The sequence below is a fragment of the Perna viridis genome, chromosome 13 (genome assembly GCF_037379345.1).
Source record: "Perna viridis isolate PV_CMFRI_1.1 ecotype Kerala chromosome 13, ASM3737934v1, whole genome shotgun sequence".
NCBI lineage: Eukaryota > Metazoa > Mollusca > Bivalvia > Mytilida > Mytilidae > Perna > Perna viridis.
The window spans coordinates 11547424-11569645 of NC_142457.1; the positions used below are offsets into that span (position 1 = coordinate 11547424).

General features: G+C 33.3%; 2 protein-coding genes across 3 annotated transcripts in view; both read right to left on the minus strand.

The window, feature by feature from the left end:
• Positions 1-3153: 3153 nt before the first annotated feature.
• Positions 3154-6351, minus strand: LOC148599577 (uncharacterized). The gene is made up of 3 exons (XM_088559072.1): positions 6222-6351; positions 5153-5440; positions 3154-4302 (listed from the first exon to the last, which is right to left on the minus strand). Exons 1-3 carry the CDS (start codon positions 6241-6243, stop codon positions 3191-3193), a joined length of 1422 nt encoding a protein of 473 aa, XP_088415198.1. The 5' UTR covers positions 6244-6351; the 3' UTR covers positions 3154-3190.
• A 3672-nt stretch (positions 6352-10023) lies between these two features.
• The window catches only part of LOC148599578 (uncharacterized), a 43034-nt gene continuing 30835 nt past the window's right edge, over positions 10024-22222 (minus strand). For both annotated transcript variants that reach the window (XM_088558042.1, XM_088558041.1), the window contains exons 3-4: positions 13256-13347; positions 10024-10920 (exon numbers count right to left, since the gene is read on the minus strand). In XM_088558042.1, coding sequence (XP_088414168.1) covers positions 10874-10920; positions 13256-13347 — 139 coding nt within the window. In that variant the 3' untranslated portion in view covers positions 10024-10873. The remainder of the gene's footprint in view (positions 10921-13255; positions 13348-22222) is intronic.

Genomic DNA, 22222 nt, shown 5'->3' on the forward strand with positions numbered 1-22222 from the left:
AGCGGCCAACTTTGAAATCGCAGCATCAAATCCCTGCGTTCTCTGATAGTGTATGTTCCGATCAACATAAATAACGGATCAATGGGTGTTCGCTTTTTGGAACAAGTCTGGTTCTTGCTGTAATAGTTCCGACTGGTTTCCTGTTATGAGGAAGACTTGGACATTCACGTAAAGTATTTTATGTACTACTTACAGGAATATGTAATAACTCAGCTTACTAATCTATTTTAGATCTCCATCATTTCTGATATCGAAAAAAGAAAATTAGAAAAGAGCTCACTCATTTAAGATGGAGATAGAGGTGAACATGAACCCGACCTTTGAATGACTTAGCTAACATTTGTCAGAATAACAAACAAGATGCCTGCCATTTGATACCCTGTCCTTGGGCATATAATTGCATTGAAAACAATTAATATGAAAGAAAGAAGTAACCATTGCTAATGTTTATTATGGACTGTTGTATTTTCTGGAAAAAAATTGGTTGTTCGATTAATTACTCTGACTTTAATTACTTTAATTAATTGGACATTATATGTAAGCATAACAACCCATTAGGCTGGCCATGGACCAAGCTCCACGCAGCGGCAGGCGTTCGATTTCTCTCTTACTAACCGCTGGAGAAAGGCCTTTTGAAATTCAAATCATATATCCTAATTATAAGACAATCGGATAACTTAGCGTATAATTAATCATTTTTTCCCGACTTTGCAATATTCTTGCATTTTCTGAGAGGGCTAGCCGCAGCGTCTAGAGTGAATTTCGAAAGTCAAATGCCGTTTGCTGCTTGGCCATTGGCATCCTTCCATTTCTTACATGAAAAAGGCATATTTGTATACACCAGTTTCTGTGTCTTTTTACAGTCTTGTCTTATCCACTAAACAAACTTATTGACATTTGTTAAGTTAAACAGTGATTAAACGAAGGGCATGGGTAAAGGCGATTAATTTTTAGCTGGTGGCCTAAAAAGCAAAATTCCTAGGAGCACGATTCTACTGTGTTGTTCTGGTTTCGACGTCATTAGAAAATAAAAGTATTACAGTAGGACAACTGCAAGTGCCTGCGTAGAAAAAAATCCAATCACAGGTGGTTGCTGAAGAAGCCGGTATGGCGTTGTTTTTTATTGCAAAAATTAAGGAATCCAGATTTTTCTATGTAACCAGTCAGATACTGCTAAAAATCAGATTTGCCTTCTGCACGATGGATATTAGATAACCATAATTAGGTTAGTGTAAACTCAACACTATAAGAATAATCTTCCAATATCTGGCTAACATTCCGTGCCCAATATTAGTAGTTCTTTTTTGTTATATGGCAAAATCCTAAGCGACAAAGCTTCTAGACTCAACAAAGGAGTATCTTCACTAAAATCGTGAGATTTCGAAGTTTTTGATGAGCCCAAAAATTGATTAAATCCGGGGAACATGTAAATTGGAAATTGAATAAGGGTAACAACAAAATTGTCGAACACTAAACCGATTCATAATCAAATCAAGTCGAAAATAAATGTAGCAAAATAAATACTACACCACCGGCGCTGCTGGTACCGCAATGGTCCTGGCTTGGTACATGCACTTCAAACGAAATTTGTGGGTTAAATGTAGGTTTTACTGCGCGCTAAACTTCCCTGTTCCTTTGCGGCCTGACAATAATCCACAATACTCTTGTATTGTAAAAAAAATATCAGGGCAATGAAAAAGATTATGTTATTTGCCTGGTAAAGTGCTAATTCAAATAATCGAGTTCATTTTAACAATAATGCACATGTTGGCTTTTCTTTATACATTCATTGTAAGTTTTATAAATTTGTTATGTAGTTTTAATTTCAAATCATTTATTACATTTTAAGACGGAAGAGCACAGTCTTTTGGATTGTCAGTAATCATGCAAGCCCGACATGGTTATACAGCTGTCGAATTGGTTTGCGTATACATATATGTATATGCTATTTTAAGTGTGAAATTCACGGCATATGGAATGTTGACCAATTAAATTTTGCTGTCTCTTGCTAGTTCAACTATACAGTAATTATGATGCTAAGTAAGGATAACATTAATATGTTTTAATTTGATTAACAACCATCATCAAAAATGCTTAATATGTGAATTTGTTTTAGTTTGTACGAAACAATAAAACTTGAAAGTAAATTTAAAAGTATGCCTCTGGGAGTTTTAGTATCTATGGGTCGCCGGCAATTGTTCTCTCCAGTCATGAAAATTCTTATTTTTCATCTCAGGAATTTAAAAAGTTCTACATTTGTGCTTTACAGTGGCAGGCCCAAACGCTTTGAAAAGGAAAGGTGACAGAAGACAGAAGGTGACTAAGACAAAAGGGTTGATGCTAGGACATTATTTATCATATATGTGGATCAAATTTACGTACGAAAATGACGATTTTTCCTATACATGTATAAAGGAGGGGTACTAGCTCCCGGCACCCTTGATCTGCAAGTGCTTCATTCGAGTTATGACTGTAAAACAATTGGTTTATTTATGATATGTTTAATTTACTATCATAGTTTTCCTCTTCCATGTTCCATGCACGTTGACGTTTTATGAAAATACGGCGATTGCTTCTTAGAAAGCAGAGGATGATTATCCTACCGGTGCACCTGTTCCATGCTACAAGTTTTTAGTGCGACCGGGTTGCTCATTTTCTTTTATTTCTATGTATTATGTTGTGTCTGTCCTGGATTATGTATTTTTTATTAGCGTGCTATCTTCTTTTCCTTGCATTCCCTTATACAAACACTTCGTTTTGAAAATCGGTTGATGAATTTTCGCAAGCAGATTTATTGCCCACAGATCGCATTTGACCGTATTAACGATAACTTTACAGGAACAAATACAGATTTTTTTTTAATTTAAAAAGGAGAGGTTCAGATTCAAAACGTTATAAATCATTTTTGTGATTGCCAAAAGTATGCACAGTCAATAGAAACACAATTTCAATTAACAGAAAAGGCGTTCAACCCCCGGAACCGTTACTGATTAATCTGAGAAGACAGATACATTGGTATATATTACAATTCTTTGAGACTTACATAATGCACTGGCAACCATTTTTACATGCTACACAATGAAAACGCTAATCAAGACTCGAAATTAAAAAAGAAGTATACAGAGTATCAACAACAAAAACAATAAATACATGTTTGGGACATAATCTTTTACTTTTATTTAATTTCAGATCAAGGCGAGTAAAGCATGGAAACAACGGACTTCCGGGGTAAATTATAGTTGTATCTGTGTCCTTCGATATTGATCGTAAATGATTGGGAATACGAATGTGGATTCATAACTACAGCCGCGATTGTTCCGTCTGGATTTTTGAAGGCTACTGAACGTAATCCGTTCACATTATCCGTAGATGAGATTCTCACTGCTTGTGTTTGAACGACTTTTGTCATGTGGCCTATAATGTAATACTCAACTTCCTTCTTGTAGCGATCACTTCCGGAAAAAACTGTCACGACACCCCTACAATTTTTACAACCGGAAACTTGGACTTGCGGGCCCCATTGTTCATTAAGTGCAATATTCCACAAAAGAACTGCCTTAACCCAGTTTCTAGGTTGATGAATAAAAAGGTTATCAAAATTCCACACAAGATTGTCGTCAAAATTTGGAGAGCTAGCAAATCCAGAACACTCGGAGAAGTACTGATCTACACTTGGAAACTTAGAATGGAAATTAGACGGCTCTGACTTATCTCCACCGTAACAGTGCCATGCGACGCCACTGATGTATTGAGCTGCATCGTGGTCTTTTACGACGTTTTCTGGATATTCATGCAAGTCCCAATTGTGGTCCAGTAAAAGAATTCTGGTATAAATATTGTTTTGTAAAAACAAGGGCCCCAAGTGCCACTTAATTAAATCGCGCTGGATCTGCCATGACATAGTCATTGTAGGGTACCCGGATGTTTGATATTTTGGCTCATTTTGAATTGTAATTGCGTTTATATCAATGCCTTCGCTTTTATACGCCTGTATAAACTTAACGAAATATAGCGATAATGCTTGCTGATATCGACCGTCGGGATCGTAATGAAAGTCGCCACCGTATAGTGAACCAGACGATTTCATCCAGGCAGGGGGACTCCAAGGGGTAGCCATGATTTTCAGATTCGGGTTCAAACTCAGAGCCTCCTTGATTATTGGTATGAAAAATGCCCTATCCTTATTGATACTGAAACGGTCCATGTTAAAGTCTGTTTGACCCGCGGGGATGTCATTATAGGTGTAAGGTGATACGGCTTGCAGATCAGATCCACCCATAGTTATCCGGATAAAGGAAACACCTGTAAATTATAAGTTCAGGTTCATTAGTTTATGCTTACAAATGTTTTTGTATAATATGATTTTTCAACGGATGTCTCCCTTGACTACGTTATATTTCTCATTTAATGGTATTAAGGGAATGGGATACCGGAAATAGGGAAAATAACAGATTTGAAAGGAGAGACGTCGCGCACAAAGCTGACTCCACGAACGTAACGTTTTCAAATCACGTTTTACTTTTTTTTAATTGACCATCGAACATTACCTCATTTGCAAGCATTTTTTCCTGTTCACTACCTGAACCAATTTTTATATTGTATGATTACATGTGTTTGTTATAAAGAGAAGATTCTAGAGGTGATGCTGTTGGGTATTTTTAATAGAGGTTGCACCGAAAAGCTTCAAAACGCGATGTATACATGTGCAATTGATTGAGGCTATGATGAATTGGGGCTGTAGATGTAAAAGTAGGTATTGATGCAACAAAGATTTAGGTGTACAATAAATGGAAATTTTACACCATCAGAAACCAGAACAACACACTGTGGAGTAGTATGCAGAGTCGTTAGAATTTTAACGTATAGAAAACATTCCAATCGCCTTGTAATTTCAACTGTCTGTTTATAGTGAGTATTGAAGGGGGAGGTAGACCTAGGGAAAGGGACAGCTGTAACTCTTGACATGTTTGTTCCATATTAAATTTCATCAAAGTTTGTCAAGCAAGGCATTTGAAAAAACACAATATTTAATCAATCTTAATTATTTGGATGTTGATTTTATATTAATGTTAAATGACTGACAAACGTATAAATAATTTGGAAGAGTTATGTCCCTTGAATTAGGTCTACTTCTTTGTACTTGCCATGTTACCTATTCCGTCAATAGGACTAAATAACTGTCTCATGATTTCATGTCGTTTTGGGCTGTTGTAAATGACGTAGGCGGCTGAGTTCGAAAACGCGGCTCCAAACCCTTCCATTCGTTGATATTCTGCCTTGTCTATTAGTATTTCAGGGCCATTTCCGGCAGACGGATACAGATCTGGTTCCTTTGAAAGAAGCTTAGACTGGTCGCCAGTTGTAAGCAGTACTTGTACCTTGTGTGGCGATTTTGAATCAAGTAGAAAACCATAACAGACATTTACCAAAGCGATAAACGCTGCAATAAAAATGCATGCATTTGTTTTAAGCATTAAGTTTTAAAAATTTGATAATAATGTAACATATTATCTTCACAGCCAAAACAAATTAAAATGTGATTTACACATTAATTACCATAAATGAGAGAAAGATACAAACACAGCATTTTTATTTAATTTATTTTATTTTTTTTTATTATTATTTTTTTTTTTTTTGGGGGGGGGGTCTATTTCTGAATCATTATACAATAAACTTTCACTTCTTGTTTTCATACCATAACTTATATTTAGTAAGCCATAACGGGCCGGTTCCAAACACTATCTTTTTGTTTTGATGTACATACATTTTTACACATATTTATATTTGTACTGCAATCGTTTTTATTTTAAGCAACTAAAATGCATTGACGGTATATACGTTCACTGACTGCTTTCCTACCCTTACATGGACTACCTGTTTATCATAGCGTCCCTATAAGGTCAATACTTGGGACGAAATGTAAAAAGTACGTCGTATAAAATTTTAAAAAATGATAAGGATCGCAGTATAAAGACCATAAGATTACATTGATCATAAATTCCGCACGATCGGAAAGAAGCTCGACTAAGCCTTGCGATAATTATATATTATGTTTTAAATCAATACACTGTTTTTGTCTGTATATCAGGCAAATGTACATGTATTTGTTTCCATAACATAAAGGTTACTAATTATGCTGATCCAGTTTATAAAAAAAGTAAATTGTTGAACTATTATAAAGGAATTTTAATACTAGAAAAGAAATAACGTTGTTTACTTACTAACTATAGATCTTGGTCTCATGCTGCCCTTATGTGGTTTTTACAATGTAACTGTTCGGTCTTTACACATACATTATAGTTCTTATCACTGTTTAGTAAGCATACAAATATACCAGAAAATGACCTTTATACATGTCAATACTACCAGTCTGTACTTGAAAAGTTGATCAAATGTAGTAATAGTGACGTATTCTAGTATCCGTCTTTTTTAATAATCAAGCAGTTGAAAATCATTTTTCTCAAAATGGTCTTTTTTGTACCTCAATTTTATTCAATACATCTGGAAAACAACTTCAATAGTACATTTCAACTTATTTTCTTAACTTAATAAAACAAACTTTGAAGCCTATTTCTGAGGTTATGAGGTATAGATACTTCGATAATGCAATATAATTTCCGCGTTTGTTCTATTAATCTGCCACACCATATATGCAATTTGCCCGAATCTTCAGAAGGCATAAATTCGACCGCGAAGTGATTTCTTTGTTCGAAAATGTACATGTAGTATGAACTGCAATCATGATATCCTCAATGAACTTTCTTCAATTGGTGTACTGACTCTTACTTATCATATGTATCTTGCCGTTAATTGGCCTGATCCGAGTGTTGTAATTATTTGTACAACTAAAACAGCTATATCGCCAGCTTTTTTTCTCCTCTAAACTATTTTTTTATTTTAAATAAACACAATGTACCGAATAAATTACTTTAGACTTTTTAATTGCCACAATTGTTATCTTCTCTTTTAAAAGAATAATTCAAACGTCTGAAACACATCATTCACTGTCCAGACTCCTTGGTCTAATACTAGTTAAATCACGAGGTATCCTGCTTGCCTGAACTTTATTTATGAGGAATTCTATTTTGAAATTTAATGGTTGGAATATTTTTTTGTCTTTAAAACATCTGTTTTAATATTATCAAATTTAGATAATTTATCTGCAGTACTATAGGATTATTGCATGAATACTTGGAAATATTATCCCGAGTAGAATTTCATATTGCACGAGTTTACGAGTATAATTATAATATTCCACAGTATTCTTTCAATAACCCTTTAATCGTACATATGTATGGCGGTATAATACAGTCTAGTTTCAAGTTAATTTTTGTAATGGATAACGTCACAAATTTGAACTATATTTCCACTAATGCAATATGGAAATTTATTACACGCTCACGTTGCATTCTATTAGGAAATTATATTGCTATACAATAAATCAGAAAGTCACTCTCGTTCAAAGGTAAGAAAGCAGTATAACCCGTATTAGGCAAAATTAACATCATTTTTATACCTTTTTTTTTATTTTAAGATTGGTGTTTCCTTATATAGTTTTCTATTGTCCTTTCCCGCTTGCTTAATATCAGGAAATGGTTACATTCCTTTTACTCTAGTCCTGGTTCCTGGTTGCCTTTTTTTACGTTGTGTCAGCAGTTTGTCCTCTTTTTTTAAATTGAAAAGATGTGTTGAGAATTTTGCAAGTTGTTTGTATGTTAACCCGATGATACTTCCATCAGATCAGACATTATTTTGTCATCGTCACAATTTTAATTACTGATACCGATGTTTATATGTACCAGATAAGATACCAAACTTTATTAACTTATCGCTTACTCTATTCTACTCACTTGCAGTGTACATGTGTTGCATGTAGGTGCTAATTGCAGGGGTCATATTGCTCAAGTTTAAAACATGATGCCATGTTTTATTTCGGTTTTAATATTTTATTTTATTTTAATCTGTTGTATAATTGCTTGTGGACTGTGTCTGTTTCCTGTTGTCATGATGTTGTCATGTCTCTGAATTGTCCTCCTGTGTTGATGGTTAGGAATTTTGTTGAAAATATTTAATACACTTATTGGCATAACAATGACTTATATATTTAAGCAGATTATAATTTATTTCAAAGGGTAATCAAGGGAACCAATATTCTAACGGAAATCAAAAGAATTTAATCAAGGAACAAAGACCATACATGGAAAACAGACATACAACAAAGAACATAAAATAACCAAATTAATACATACTGTACAAAGTAACAAAAGTAAATAAGCAACTCGGACTCCACTAAAAACTGGGAGCATGGACCAGGTGCATTGGTAGGGTAAGCATCCTCTGCTTTCCTAGTAACACCCGCTGAGTTGCTCATAAAAAGGCAATCTAGGGTAGACGAAAGAGGAAAGGAAAATTATGACACGTTGGACAAAACAGTTCTCATGGTGCAGATGGATACACCGTAACGATCCACGAGTTCATAATGACGACCTTAAAGTAGTGATGCTTTATAGCAACATAACTTTGTTCCAGTAGCATAATTGTAGGGCGCTTAAGTCTAGCGCGATACAAAACGTGCGCGTAGTTACTGCAAGCTGCACCAATTAAGTACCAGTATATTTAAAATTAGACACCACCTTTTGTAGAAGTGATTCATGGTGTAGAAAATCTCTGCGTTGAAACGATTTTTTTCTCAGTACTTATGGTATATTTCTCCTTTTTAACATCTGAATGTTAAAAAAAAATATGCATCTACCATTCACAATATCTAAAATTCTCCTGCAAAGTGTCAATTTCATACAATGAATATAATTTTAATCTCAAAATTGCTACACTTATGATGATTTTGGTGTCTATAACGGTTTTTGGAATAAGAATAAAAAGTAAATTTGGGCTTTTTACATGCATGAATCACCTCCTGTCTAATATACGGCTACAAACAGAACGTTTTTGCGAATAACAACATAAGATAAAATAATTCTTTTTACACCTTTTTTTTCTTAAAAGCCATGTCCAATCAAACAACCAATATGATGGACTGCTCAGCTAAGCTTTAAGTGACGATAGAAATTCCCATTCGGATGAGTAGTTGTTTGTTTGTCCACTCTGTACGGTTTTTAGTGATGTTAAGGCTGATACATTATTAGTATCTGGTACTATTAAGCGTTTCGTTTAATTTGATAATAAACAAAATGATTTATTTATGTGAGTTTTTCATCATTGTCACAAAGTTGTAAATAATACTACATCCAAACTCAGTTCTTGTGTATGCAGGAACAATGCAGGTCCTATAATATGAGTGACACAGGGTAAACTTTTCCCCATCGATATCCTGTTTCAATATAATGTTAAACTCATTATGATATCAGAGGGAACATGGATTTTTCTGTATCAAAAGTGGTTGACTCAGAATATATAGCCAAATGTACCTCACACATTGACGAGATTATGAATAGATCAAAGTGTTATTCCCATTATTCTAGAGATTATATTGCTTTCTATGTTATATATGTCACTATTATCATTTCAGTTTATTTCAGTCTAGATGGACAATATTCATCTGTTAGAAAACGTGTTTGTGATCCCTAATGAACGAAATTTGTTTTTGAAACAAAGTTTTGCAAGAGCCACCCAACGTTGGCGTCTTTCATGGATATATTCTTAAACAATAGAACAGATTGATATATGATTGGCATATTAACTTGTGTGTTCTGATTAAATCATTTGAAGATCTTCCTTGGAACAACGACCTAAATTCTGTGATGCACTTTCTCGATGTATACTATTTTCTTGCAGTTTGTACATGTTAAATATATTTCAATTTTATGATGTACTTATCTATTTATTCATTTTACTATCAGTTATATTTTGTATTTTAAACAAGACTTTAACAATTACCGTTCCCATAACAAGTTCCCATTTAACGTAGTGATAATGTATTTATTTCTATGTTAGATTTCAATAAAAAATATAATTACAATAGTCAATCGGAATTCTTGAGGGAAAAAATAAGCAAGACAACACAAGTAACGGTTAATTTTAATGAAAAATAAATCGTGATTATTGAGACTTATGAAAGAACAAATAATTTAACAAGTTGTTTGAAAACTATCTAACATATTTTTAGTTACTTATAAGATACATATATCGTGGATTTCGTTGGCCCTTTTTATCCTTCAAAACTAAACTGTACTTTGATAATGGAGACAGCATTTTATAATTAGTGATTCAAATGCTACATAGCTTGAATCATACGAATAAGATATCCAAGACAAAAATACGACTTGTTTATAATTCGACTTCTATTGGTACCCCAAAATCAGGATATAATGCAAAGCGTAACAGATTAAATTTTTAAGACAATAACATATTAATAAAAAATCTTTTTATATTTTCATTATCTTCTTAATTACATTTTTTTATCAAAGAAAATTTCTAGTATATACAGCCAAGCAAAATTGGTAATTTGATTTGTTCTTGCATTTAGTTAACGTTGTCTTAAAGTGTAGGATGTGTATATCATTAAAATTAGAAAAAACGATTTTGGTATGCTTTGTTTACTGCAAGAGTAACGCATACATATTTCTTTTGTATATATTCAAAGATATACATACAATTGAAAGTGAAAAGAACCTAAAAACGGAATTGTAACTAAATTGACTATCATATTTTTTTTGTACTAAATATAAAAGTGAGTTCTGACTTTTTTAAAAGATCTGCAAAAAAGTTTTAATTCTAAGAGCAAAATAAAATTCAACATAACAATAAGCTATACAAATATAAAATATCGGCTGCCAACCAGGGCTATCAAAACAGTCGATGAAAAATGAAGGTATGTTCAATCCGGAATTTCTTTGACCGGATTCAGTTTTGGTAACTACCGCACCTTCCTTAATAGTTCGTGGTAGCTAACATCACCGTCGCCTGCAAAGAAAACCACATAGAAATAAGACAATTAGAAATTTAAGTATGCTGCATGGCCTGTGATTTTTTTTTTATCATTCTTAACCTGTATTATTTCATGCTCTTGAAATGTGATATAAAATTAAGGTAAATCTCAGTTTAGACCCATAGTTTTCCTATGGTCAATTTATTAATATCTGGGCCTCCTATCGGGAAATATATTCTGCATATACCTGTAAAGATGCACGAAGGAATAAAATTACCATCGGTACCTTTTGTACCATCACAACACCTGAAAAAAGATTTTTTTTTTGTTCATAGCTTGCGTTTTATATTTTCGGATTAAAAATATAACCCATGATCCTCCCATTTTTTTTGGTGAATATTGTTTAAAAACTGCACAGAAGCATAGTTTTGTGCCCTCCTTGTGACTAATTTATTACATAACAGTAATATCAGTATATTATTATTCAGATAGTATTTTGGCTTTAAAATAGGCAAACAGAAAATTTCAAATATTAAGTTGAAAATTTGGAAAAATAGTAGGACTGATACTAGTGTTAGTGAATTTACCCCTTTAGATAACCTTGGCGACGCGGTTCACTCTATTCTTGTAAGGGAGACGTGAAGCGTAAAATCTTATCTTATATAATCTTCATTGTCAGTAAGTAGGTCAACCGTTTTTATTGTCATGTAAATTTTCATGACCACAATATTCATATAAGCACAATTTGTGAATCGGCTCACACAGGTAGATTTAGAATTTTATTTTGAGAAGAGCTTATGAAAAAACCTTCTTTTTTTATAATGTTTGCATAAAAATAGGGAGCTAGGGTATCGCATTTCGCCAGTAGTTAGACCTCGATGACTTTTTTTCAAAATGTGCATCGTTTTAGACGACCACCAAATAATGACAAAATTCCACACTATTGTAAGTGCACGCACACACATAATAAGGGACTTTTAACCACATCGATCGACAATATGTGCAGAGGGATGTGACAATCCTGCAATCTGTAGTTCATTTTAAGAAACAGCTAATCTAATAAGTATTAAATTATTTCTTTTTGTCACCATCAGTATAATTACAACTGTTATAATTTACTTGTGTTTAAAATAATTTTGTAACTGATTGCTCCAGGATGCTGTCAACTTTTATTGCATTTTCCCAAATTCATAACATAACGACATCTTTTTTAATGTTTCGAGAAACATATGACTCTAATATAAGCACTTCTCCAAAAAAAATGTAGCAATCGTCTTTCGACATTGTTTTTTAATCCTTAGACCTATTAATTCCGAGGGACATTTAAACTTAATTATCGTTTATATTTGTTTTAAATTATCCTTCAAAACCATGTGCCATCTAACAAATTGAAAGTGCACGATTCGTTTATTTAAGATCGCATCGCAATCTACCACGCGCAATATTGATTCCTAATAAATCATTCCACAGTCATTAATCTCTAAATCACATACGAAGTGAGCAACAATTTCCGGCTCTGCATTATCTTTTCACTGACGTGTAAATCGGAATTTTACGTTAATTAGATACTTATTTAATCAATTTTGAAACTTTATTGCGACTTATATGTTTGTACAATTGGAACAAAGCGTGATATTTTGGAGTTGAACTTGTCGTAGATAAGCACTGATGCCTATTTCCTGGCTAGTACCAGAAAAGAAAGTGCTTCAATGCAATTCATTCAGAATAAGGAATGGAGTTTGTTTTCGTGTTGTAACAATGACAAAATAATTTTGCAAAAACAAAACTACCTATGCGTAGAACCCAGTGTTTGTAGTTCATTCTTGAAGTTACTTTAGTACCAAATCATATGAAAATAAGACCCTACCAATGGAATGGTAGAAGTGATTCATGGTGTAGAAAAAAAACCAAAACAAAACAAAACAAAACAAAACGTCATACAAATGAAGGTTTTTCGATCTAAATAAGTCATATTTTTCTTCTTCTTTTTCCGTATTCAGATCTGTATTTTAGAGAAAACGTATCATTCATATCACTTCTCCCTATTTCCAGAGGCAAGCAAAATTTGTCGACTTTTGTTATCATTGTGTCCCATTCCATTTTTCAGTTCTTCATCATTTCATGTTCATTTTATTATCCATTTAATGTTCACCGCCTGAATATAGAGTTGTTTTATTAATCTCAAAAGTGCAACAACCAAATACAAAATTGAGGTTGGTTATGTATTGTGTAACTGTTTCTCTATTGAAAATATTACTGACCTTAATTTTGGAGGTTTTAAACAGGCTTTAATCGTCTCCTAATTGATTTTTAGACAGGCTGCAACTTAATACAAATATGTTTTCTTACACAAGTAAGTCGGACACTTACCGTTAACATCAATAAATTTTCGTACAATGGCTTCGGCTAGTACGTCACTTTGCATAATATGTCGTACCAGATCTTCCACTGTCATTAAATCGCTGCAATAGATATCAAAATACAAAAGAAACATTGAAAGAAAAACATACATTAAATTATTTGCTATCTTTCCCCTCCTTTCTTTCATGCTGATGTGTGTATGTTGTTCGATTTATGCTAGCGTCTTCGGTTGTTTTTAAGTATTATTTAAAGGCCCATTGTTCAACATGTAGCAATGAATCTACCATTACGTTGAAATGTTCCGTATTGAACAATATTCCCTACTTGTGGAGACGGGTTCAGCCATATTTTATCCTGTTTTTGCATAGTTACCTCCCGTAAGAGCAGGTGTAATTTCGAAGTCTCTCTAATATGGTAATTTATTTTGAATATTAGACGGTGTGTCTTGTCATTTAGTTCGTTATGGTATATATCATTTTAACGATTGTTGAATGGAATTTCTTTCCTTTTGTTTCTTTACTGTCATTTTGAATATTAGACGGTGTGTCCTGTTATTGTTTTCGTTATGGTATATATCATTTTAATGATGGTTGAATAGAATTTTTTCGCTTTTGTTTCTTTACTGTCATTTAAATTGTAAAACATCCAAAAAAGAGGGATATAAAGACCTTTTATGTGTTACGGGGTCTTATGCCATATCCCTTATTTTTGTCATACTATTACGAGGACCACAACGATTACACATGTGCCGCATTTAGACATCTTTAAATGGTTTCAAATTGCTTTTCTTATCAGCCATTAAAATATTTTCTTTCATTACTCAAAAAAGATCATGTGATTAATATAAACGGCGATTGATTTGATGTTTGGTCAGGTTTCTGATATATTAAACAGTGCAATACAATCAACAATCCAGTTTTGATTAATTTGAACAGTTGTTGGATAATAAATGACCAATTAGATTTCGATAGACATTTCAAGTTAACAGTAGTGACAGAGTAATCAAGGGAACCAAGGTTATAGCGGTAATCAGGGGAACCAAGGTTATACTGGTAATCAGGGGAACCAAGGTTATAGTGGTAATCAAAAGAATGTATTTTAACACCGAGGCATTTTTTGTGCCTGTCCCTAGTCAGGAATTTTGGCCTCTGTATGTTTTGGATTGTTTAGAACTTTTAAAATATTCTACGTTATTTGAGTAAATAGATGCAAATATATCGCTGTTTCTATGTATTGTGTTGTTTTTGGGATCGGCTACAGCCGACCCAGTGGTGTAAAAGATTAATCAAGGGAACCAAGGTTATAGCAGTAATCAAACGAATGTAATCCAGGGACAAAGACCAGACATGAAAAACAGACATACACAACAAAGAACATAAAGTAACTAAAATCATACATACAAAGTAACAAAAGTAAATGAGCAACTCGGACTCCACTAAAAACTGGGAGCATGGACCAGGTGCAACGGTAGGGTAAGCGTCCTCTGCTTTTCGAGAAACACCCGCCGAGTGACAAATGATAAAACTTAAGTGTCGAAATAAACATCTCAACTGATTGCTTACAAAACACATCATAAACATTAGGGCATGCATTCAAAATCCAACCTGCCTGTATATTGCAGGCAGGCTGCTAAAATTGAAATTAGTTCGAACATACAGCAATTCAAACAAGGTATTTATGTTATCAAAGATAGCGACAAATACCCCCCCCCCCCCGAATAAAGTATAAAGGGAACAAAACAACACAAAACGAAACAAAATTTAAATGAATTATTTTTCACGGAGCATAAAAGGAATTCTGATAATTGTCACAGAATCATCATGTACTTTTCATTAAAAAAATTGTGAAACCTATACTGTTGAAATTAATAAATTGAAATGTTCTTGTCTAAATGGAAGTTGACATAGATGAAAGGAAGTTGACAATACTTAATTAGATGTCATCACGTTTGTCGTATTGTAGCTTGATCAACAGTTTTCCTTTACCATGGATCTCTAAGTGTAAGAAATGAAAAGGACACTTTAGTACAACCAAGGAGGTAAGAATATAAGTTGTGCTTTTGAAACTGATATTGAAAAAAAATAATAAATCATTTTTCAAAACGGTTAAAACGTGTATATCACTGCAAATATAAACACATTATATGAAAAAAAAATTAGATTTTTTTTCAAGCACATAAAATGTACGTTGCAGTAAAGTTTCTAGACTGGAATAAGAACGATGTAAACCTCCAATTATATTATCAATCATGTTGAATATATGTTTACATTGCAGAATTACACGTCAAAGCGTGGCGTCGAGTAGTACAGTGTTGTCTGTTATATCAATCGGTTAACTATCATTCATATACCCCAACACGTAATTAAAATTTCTACTGGATATCGTACTATTCTTTGTACAGTTCTATATATAATCAAGTGAAAAAAAACAAAAACAGATGAGATCAGTTCTTACCACTCACAAAACTTTCCTAGAAATGTTCTATTACAAATTTAGAACAGTTATAGAGTGCTAGCTCTATCCTGACAGTTCTAGCAGTAGGACCTGCTCTACTATAGAACTGTCCTGGTAGAGTCGGCACTGCTAGAATTGTTAGATGAGCTGGCTCTAGTAATAAAACTGTCATGATAACTGGCTCTAGAACTGTTCTATAAGACGGATTGATATCATTAAATGTATTCTTTATAGTATATTACTCTCTCCCAGGCCATACAGAGCTGCTGGAGTTTATCTCAATTGAAATCCAAACCAACTTAAATTTAGGCGTATTGTTACTTTCAAATTAAGTTTGAGGACTTCAAGGCTGAACCACCTGACTGTTCTTGCAAAAACTCTCCATTCAAATATGATCCTCCTGGTCATGTCGTTACGGGAGATTTTACCACCATCGAAAACAAATCCCTGCTTAATATAAATCGGAATTATAGCTTTGAAGTTCTTATTTATGCCGTCGATGACTATGCAAGAAATTCAAAGACCCCTATGTAGAAAAACATTGTCTAATATACATGACAAATATGTTGTCGTACCAGCAGACCAAACCCAAAACAACATTGCTTTTGTCTGCAAAACGTTTTATATCAAATGCTTATTATCAGAGGTAGACGTAGAAAATAATAGCAGTGATAAGACCTATACTGCTACCACACTCTCCAAAGAAGAGATTGTGGAAAACTTATGGTCTCTCTACCAAGGACGATGATTGTGATTTACCGTCTATGTACTGGATTCCTAAACTCTACAAAAATCCACACAAACAACGTTTCATAGCTGGATCTGCAAAATTTACCACTAAACCTCTCTCAAAACCTTTGACTTCTATACTCACAACTGTCAAAGAGGGTCTGCAGTCCTACCACAACACTTTTATTCCCGTAGTGGTATTAATTCAATGTGGATCCTGAAAAAAATTCGAAAGATCTTTTGGAGACAATCAGTTCAAGACTATTATCTGAATATAATAGCATGAAAACCTATGATTTTTCAACACTTATATTCCCCATACTTAGTTAAAATCCCGACTTAAAAACATTATACATCGTTGTTTTTGCAAAAAAAAGATGGTACACCTAGATACAAATATATAGTTCTTGGTAGAGATTCCTCATACTTTGTAAGAAATAATTCCAAGACATCTTCCAAATATACAGAGGAAGATGTTTAGAAAATGCTGGAATTTTTAATCCACAACATATTTGGCCAGTGTGGTTGATGTGTTTTTCAACAAACGGTCGGCATACCAATGGGAACAAATTGTGTTCCTTTAGTTGCTGACCTATTCCTTTACTCTTATAAGGCTGACTTGTAGGTGATTTGATCCGGAAGAAAGAATATCGTTTGCCTAGATCCTTTAATCTCAGTCCGCTATATAGATGACGTATTATCTTTAAACAATCCTAATTTCGGGGATTTGATATATCGCATCTACCCAAAGAACTTATAAAGGATACTACAGACAATGTAAGGTCAGTCTCATATCTTGACCTACACTTAGACATCGATGGTAAAGGAAAACTATTGACCAAACATTACGACAAACGTGATGACTTTTCATTCAGAATTGTCAACTTTCCTTTTATCTATGGCACCCCTTCAGCACCTACGTATAGAGTGTTCATATCACAACTCATACGATATGCCAGAGCTTGCCGAAACTACGCAGATTTTTTTGTATCGCGCTAGAACTCTAACTAATAGGCTTCTGGAGCAGGATTATGTTGCTACAAGATTGAACATCATGAACTCGCGGGTCGTTATGGTGTATCCATCTGCACCATGAAAATTGATTTATTCAACGGGTCATAGTTTTCCTTTTCTCATTTGTCTACCCCGGACTTGACTTTTTATGAACAACTCGGCGGGTGTTTCTAGAACAATAAACAGAGGACGCTTACCTTACCAGTGCACCTGGTTCATGCGTCCAGTTTTTAGTGGAATCCGAGTTGCTCATTTGCTTTTGTTACTTTGTATGTATGATTTTAGTTACTTTATGCTCTTTGTTGTGTATGTCTGTTTTCCATGTCTGGTCTTTGTCCCTGGATTGCATTCTTTTGATTACCGCTATTACCTTGGTTCTTTTGATTACTCTTTGATCAGATATGAATAAATGGTCTGTACGGTGAAATGATAATGCACATGTATCGGTCTTGAACAAAGAATAAATATCTGAACAGCATACGACGTTTTATCATATCCACACTCTTTAATCTAATTTGACAGGCATGTCACAATTTTTCGTGTATAGTCGACATCATTTTTAGCCCATTACTGATTTAAGAGGTTGTCCATTTAGAAACATACAGTTCCTATTTTATGGGAGACACATGGTAAGTTTTATCCCACTACATTTTTTGTTCTAATGTATTTTTTATATCATATGTTCATCTATAAGTATACAGACGTGTCGATAAATTGTCGATTTAAAAAAAACAATTTTTGTGCTATTTGACATACATATGATATAAATATTACATCAGAACAAAATAAGCCGTTATATAAAATTTCCCATTTGCCATCCATATTATAGGAGCTGCTTTTTGTTTACAAGGACATTCGCTTAATGTTCAAATAAGATATAAAATCATTTGATACTACCTTGATCATGACACTTAGACACATATTGCTAAGCAAAATCACAAGATTGATGTATTACCGTAATGGCATCAAAACTGAATCTTTGTAACACGGTGTTCATTACAGAGGAACATCAAAATATAATCAAGTTATCGAAAAAATGACCAAGAAAGTGATCTCATAACGATATACAAGGATGCCTAATGTGATCGCTAGATTTACTTTCGTCTGCATTCTTGTACAATAAATACAATTTCTTATACTTGATACTTCCGCCTCTCGGTTGTCAGTAACAGGAATCCATTTACCCGATTCGTTTTAAAGATCATTCTAGTTAAGTAAAAGATTCGTATTTTGTGAAAGAAACTAAAAAAAAAAAGAACATTTAATTGTATTTTTTTTAGATTTTGGTTTTTAATAAGGATGTCTCTGTTGTTTTTAACTCGTTTTGTAAGATGTGTATATGGAGTAAAATTTTATAAATATTATAAATACGTACACATTTATGCATGCGTCTCTATGAATAATTTCTCATCAACAAAATTATAAACAAATAACGGCAAAGATTAATCAAGGTAACAAAGATTGTAGCGGAAATCAAACGAATGTAATCCAGTGACAAAGACCAGACATTGAAAACAGACATACACAACAAAGAACATAAAGTAACTAAAATAATACATACAAAGAAATAAAAGTAATTTAGCAACTCGGACTCCCCTAAAAACTGGGAGCATGGACCAGGTGCGGCGGTAGTGTAAGCAACCTCTGCTTTTATAGAAAGACCGGCCGAGTTACTCATCAACGAAAGAGGAAAGGAAAACTATGACACGTTGAGCAAATCAGTTTTCATGGTGCAAATTGATACATCGTAACGATGCACGAGTACATGATGACGACCATAAAATTTCCATAGTGATGACTTCAATCTTGTAGCAACATAACTCTGTTCCAGAAGCCTAATTGTAGGAAGACAAGCGCGATACAAAAAGCCTGTGTAGTAACGGCAAGCGCTGGCATAACGTATGGTTTATGATATGAAAACTCCATTCGCAGGTGCTGAAGGGAAAAGGTGAAAGATGAAATGAAAAATACAGAATTATCAAAGACAAGTTGGGACAATTGAGAAACATCAAAAACCAAGTACAAAGCCATATTGTGAAAACAGGAAACAAAGACGACCTTCATACACACTTTAGCGAATGCATGTACATGTACCATTTGTCAGTTGTATTAATGAACCGTAATTTGTAGTGTGTATCCCTTCAGTTTGTAAAATGCCTTTTTTCCATTTGTCGTTTTCGACCTTTGTGACGAAGTATCTAGAGGTATAGAATTCCAGTTTTTTTATTTCATTGTATTTTTTGTTTAGATTTAACTGGAAATAGAAACTACCATCTACTGAATCATATATATTATTTTATTTTGGCTAGTTCAAAAGGGTGGTATTTTAGTGGTATACATCATTTGAAAATTGTACATTCAGGTTCTTTTCTAAAAAATAATTTACTGAATTTAGTAAAGTTTCCTTGACAGGAGTACAAAGAGTTCCTTCCCAACTGTGATTTTTCAATATGCTCCCTTACATTTGTCTGTATTCAATTAAAATGTTTATATGGAATGTCATTAAATCTTGATTACACAATACTTATATTTTACTATCTGGAGTATTAATATTTCATAATTGAAATAAAAAAAAAATAAAATAAATTTTACCAAGCTATTTTGGTATTTTTATACTTTCACAGTAAGTTTCCATCTTTCATGAAATTTGTTAAAATCGAAACCTGAAAAATCAGGTAACCTGTCAAGATCAGACATCATGTAAAGTTAACTGGTAATATTTCTTCAAATCGGTTACAATGCAGTCTAAATCTGTATGAAATCAACAACCGTCTCATAACAATGTCCAAGAACTCAGTATTAGTCCCCAAGTGTTAGGGGCGGGGTATAAGTCAAATGGTTTAAATATGCAATTGGCTACATGTATCACGCAACCCCTAAAAGCCACAGACTCTTCGAATGCATCTTGTGTGTGCACCTGCAATTCTGGTTGGACAAAATTTTAGATATTATAAAAAAATATGATTCATTTATTTATTGAATATAAGTTTTTCAAGCCCAATTTTGGCGTGTAAATGTAACTAAAATGTTTATAAGAATTCCCTACTACCTATGTACACGTCGGTAGATCTAAGGTTAACTTTGTTTAAAATTGGCTGTTTAAAAGATTAAAAGATATGTTCTGGCAGCTGCAAGATGCCTACAAAATATCAAATACTCATTTGAGGATACATAATTATGGACATAAATCTTTTTTGCAACTAACACCTCTCTCTTATCAATAAAGCGTTGATTGATTTTGGCGTCATTTATTTTCTTGCTCGTTATATTATCAAAATGAATCGCTCGCAAAAACAATTGACTTATATTGGTTGGATAAAACTTATATGCATTTTTAAAATTTCATCATTGTCTATACGATAATATAATTGTCAAACTGCTGAAGCATATTGTTTAACCCAGGTGGTGAATACGACGTTTGATAAATGGAATAAATATTTAAACTATGAGGATCAAAAATCAAAAGGTTTATGATTTGTGTTGAAGCAAAAACAAACTAACAAACTAAATAAATCAAAACAAAACAAACAAAGAAAAAAAACAAACAAACAAAAACAAACCAAAAAAAACATAAAAAAGGAATCAAAACAAAACAAAAAACATGTTTTCATTTTTTGAGAAAAGGAATTTGTAATCAAACAGGCTATAAACTCTTTCTTGCAAATTATATATTACTTTTTTAAGCTGGTTTCATCATTTTCCTGTTGGACAGTAGTCAGGGTAACCAAGATACTAGCTGAAACCAAAAGAATGTACACCAGGGACAAAGACCAGACATGGAAAACAGACATACACAACAAAGAACATATAACAAATAAAATGATACATTCAAAATAACAAAAGTGAATGAGCAAATCTGACATCACTAAACACTGGGAGCATGGACCAGGTGCACCGGAAGAGTAAGCGTCCTCTGCTTTTCTAGATACCCCCACCGAGTTGCTCAAAAGTCGAATCCAGGTATACGTAAAATTGATACACTGAAACGATCCAGAGTTCATGATGACGTTGAATCATCCAGACCCACAAAAATCCATTCATACCAAATAATGAAAAGTTTAACACACTTTTATGTCTATTAAATAATATCATCAAAGTGCATCATACGTAAAGTGTATGAGTGGAAATATACTGCACAATACATTGGCAAACTCAATTATAAAGCAAAGAATTTCTTTGCAATTGAAAAGTTAGGATACCCGACAATTTTAGGTATCTTTGGAGTCAGTTTGACTGTTCTATTTAACTTTCTTGCACTTACATGTTTTGTTAACCAGAGTCACATTTTGTAAGATTTTATATTTAACCAAGAAAAAAATAATACAAAAAAAAATAATAATAATAAAGCAATTAAATAAAAACAAGTACTATCTTTAAAAATAAAGATAGCCGACGCATTGAATTTGTTATTTTTACTTATAGTTTTCTATACTGCGTCGGAAAAATAAAATAAAATAAAAGGTTTGTCGCCTTCAGGTTTACTCCTTCAAACACTCATGTTTCAAACTGAAGCATTCATAAAGTGTTTATCGTGCCTTTGCTAAGCACGATTGAACCATTCATTCACACGCACGATATATACGTTCGTATAATATCCAATAGCAATATGATTATCTTATAATAACGTTTAAGATCAATGTGTTGTATACGGTAGGTGTTTCTAGTGAAAAAAAAGATGTGTACCTTGCTCATGCTCCCAGGTTTAGATTGAGACCCAGTAGCTTATGTTTTTTGTACATGAACTTTTTGTTTCTTCATTTTCTATATTGTGCGTGTCTA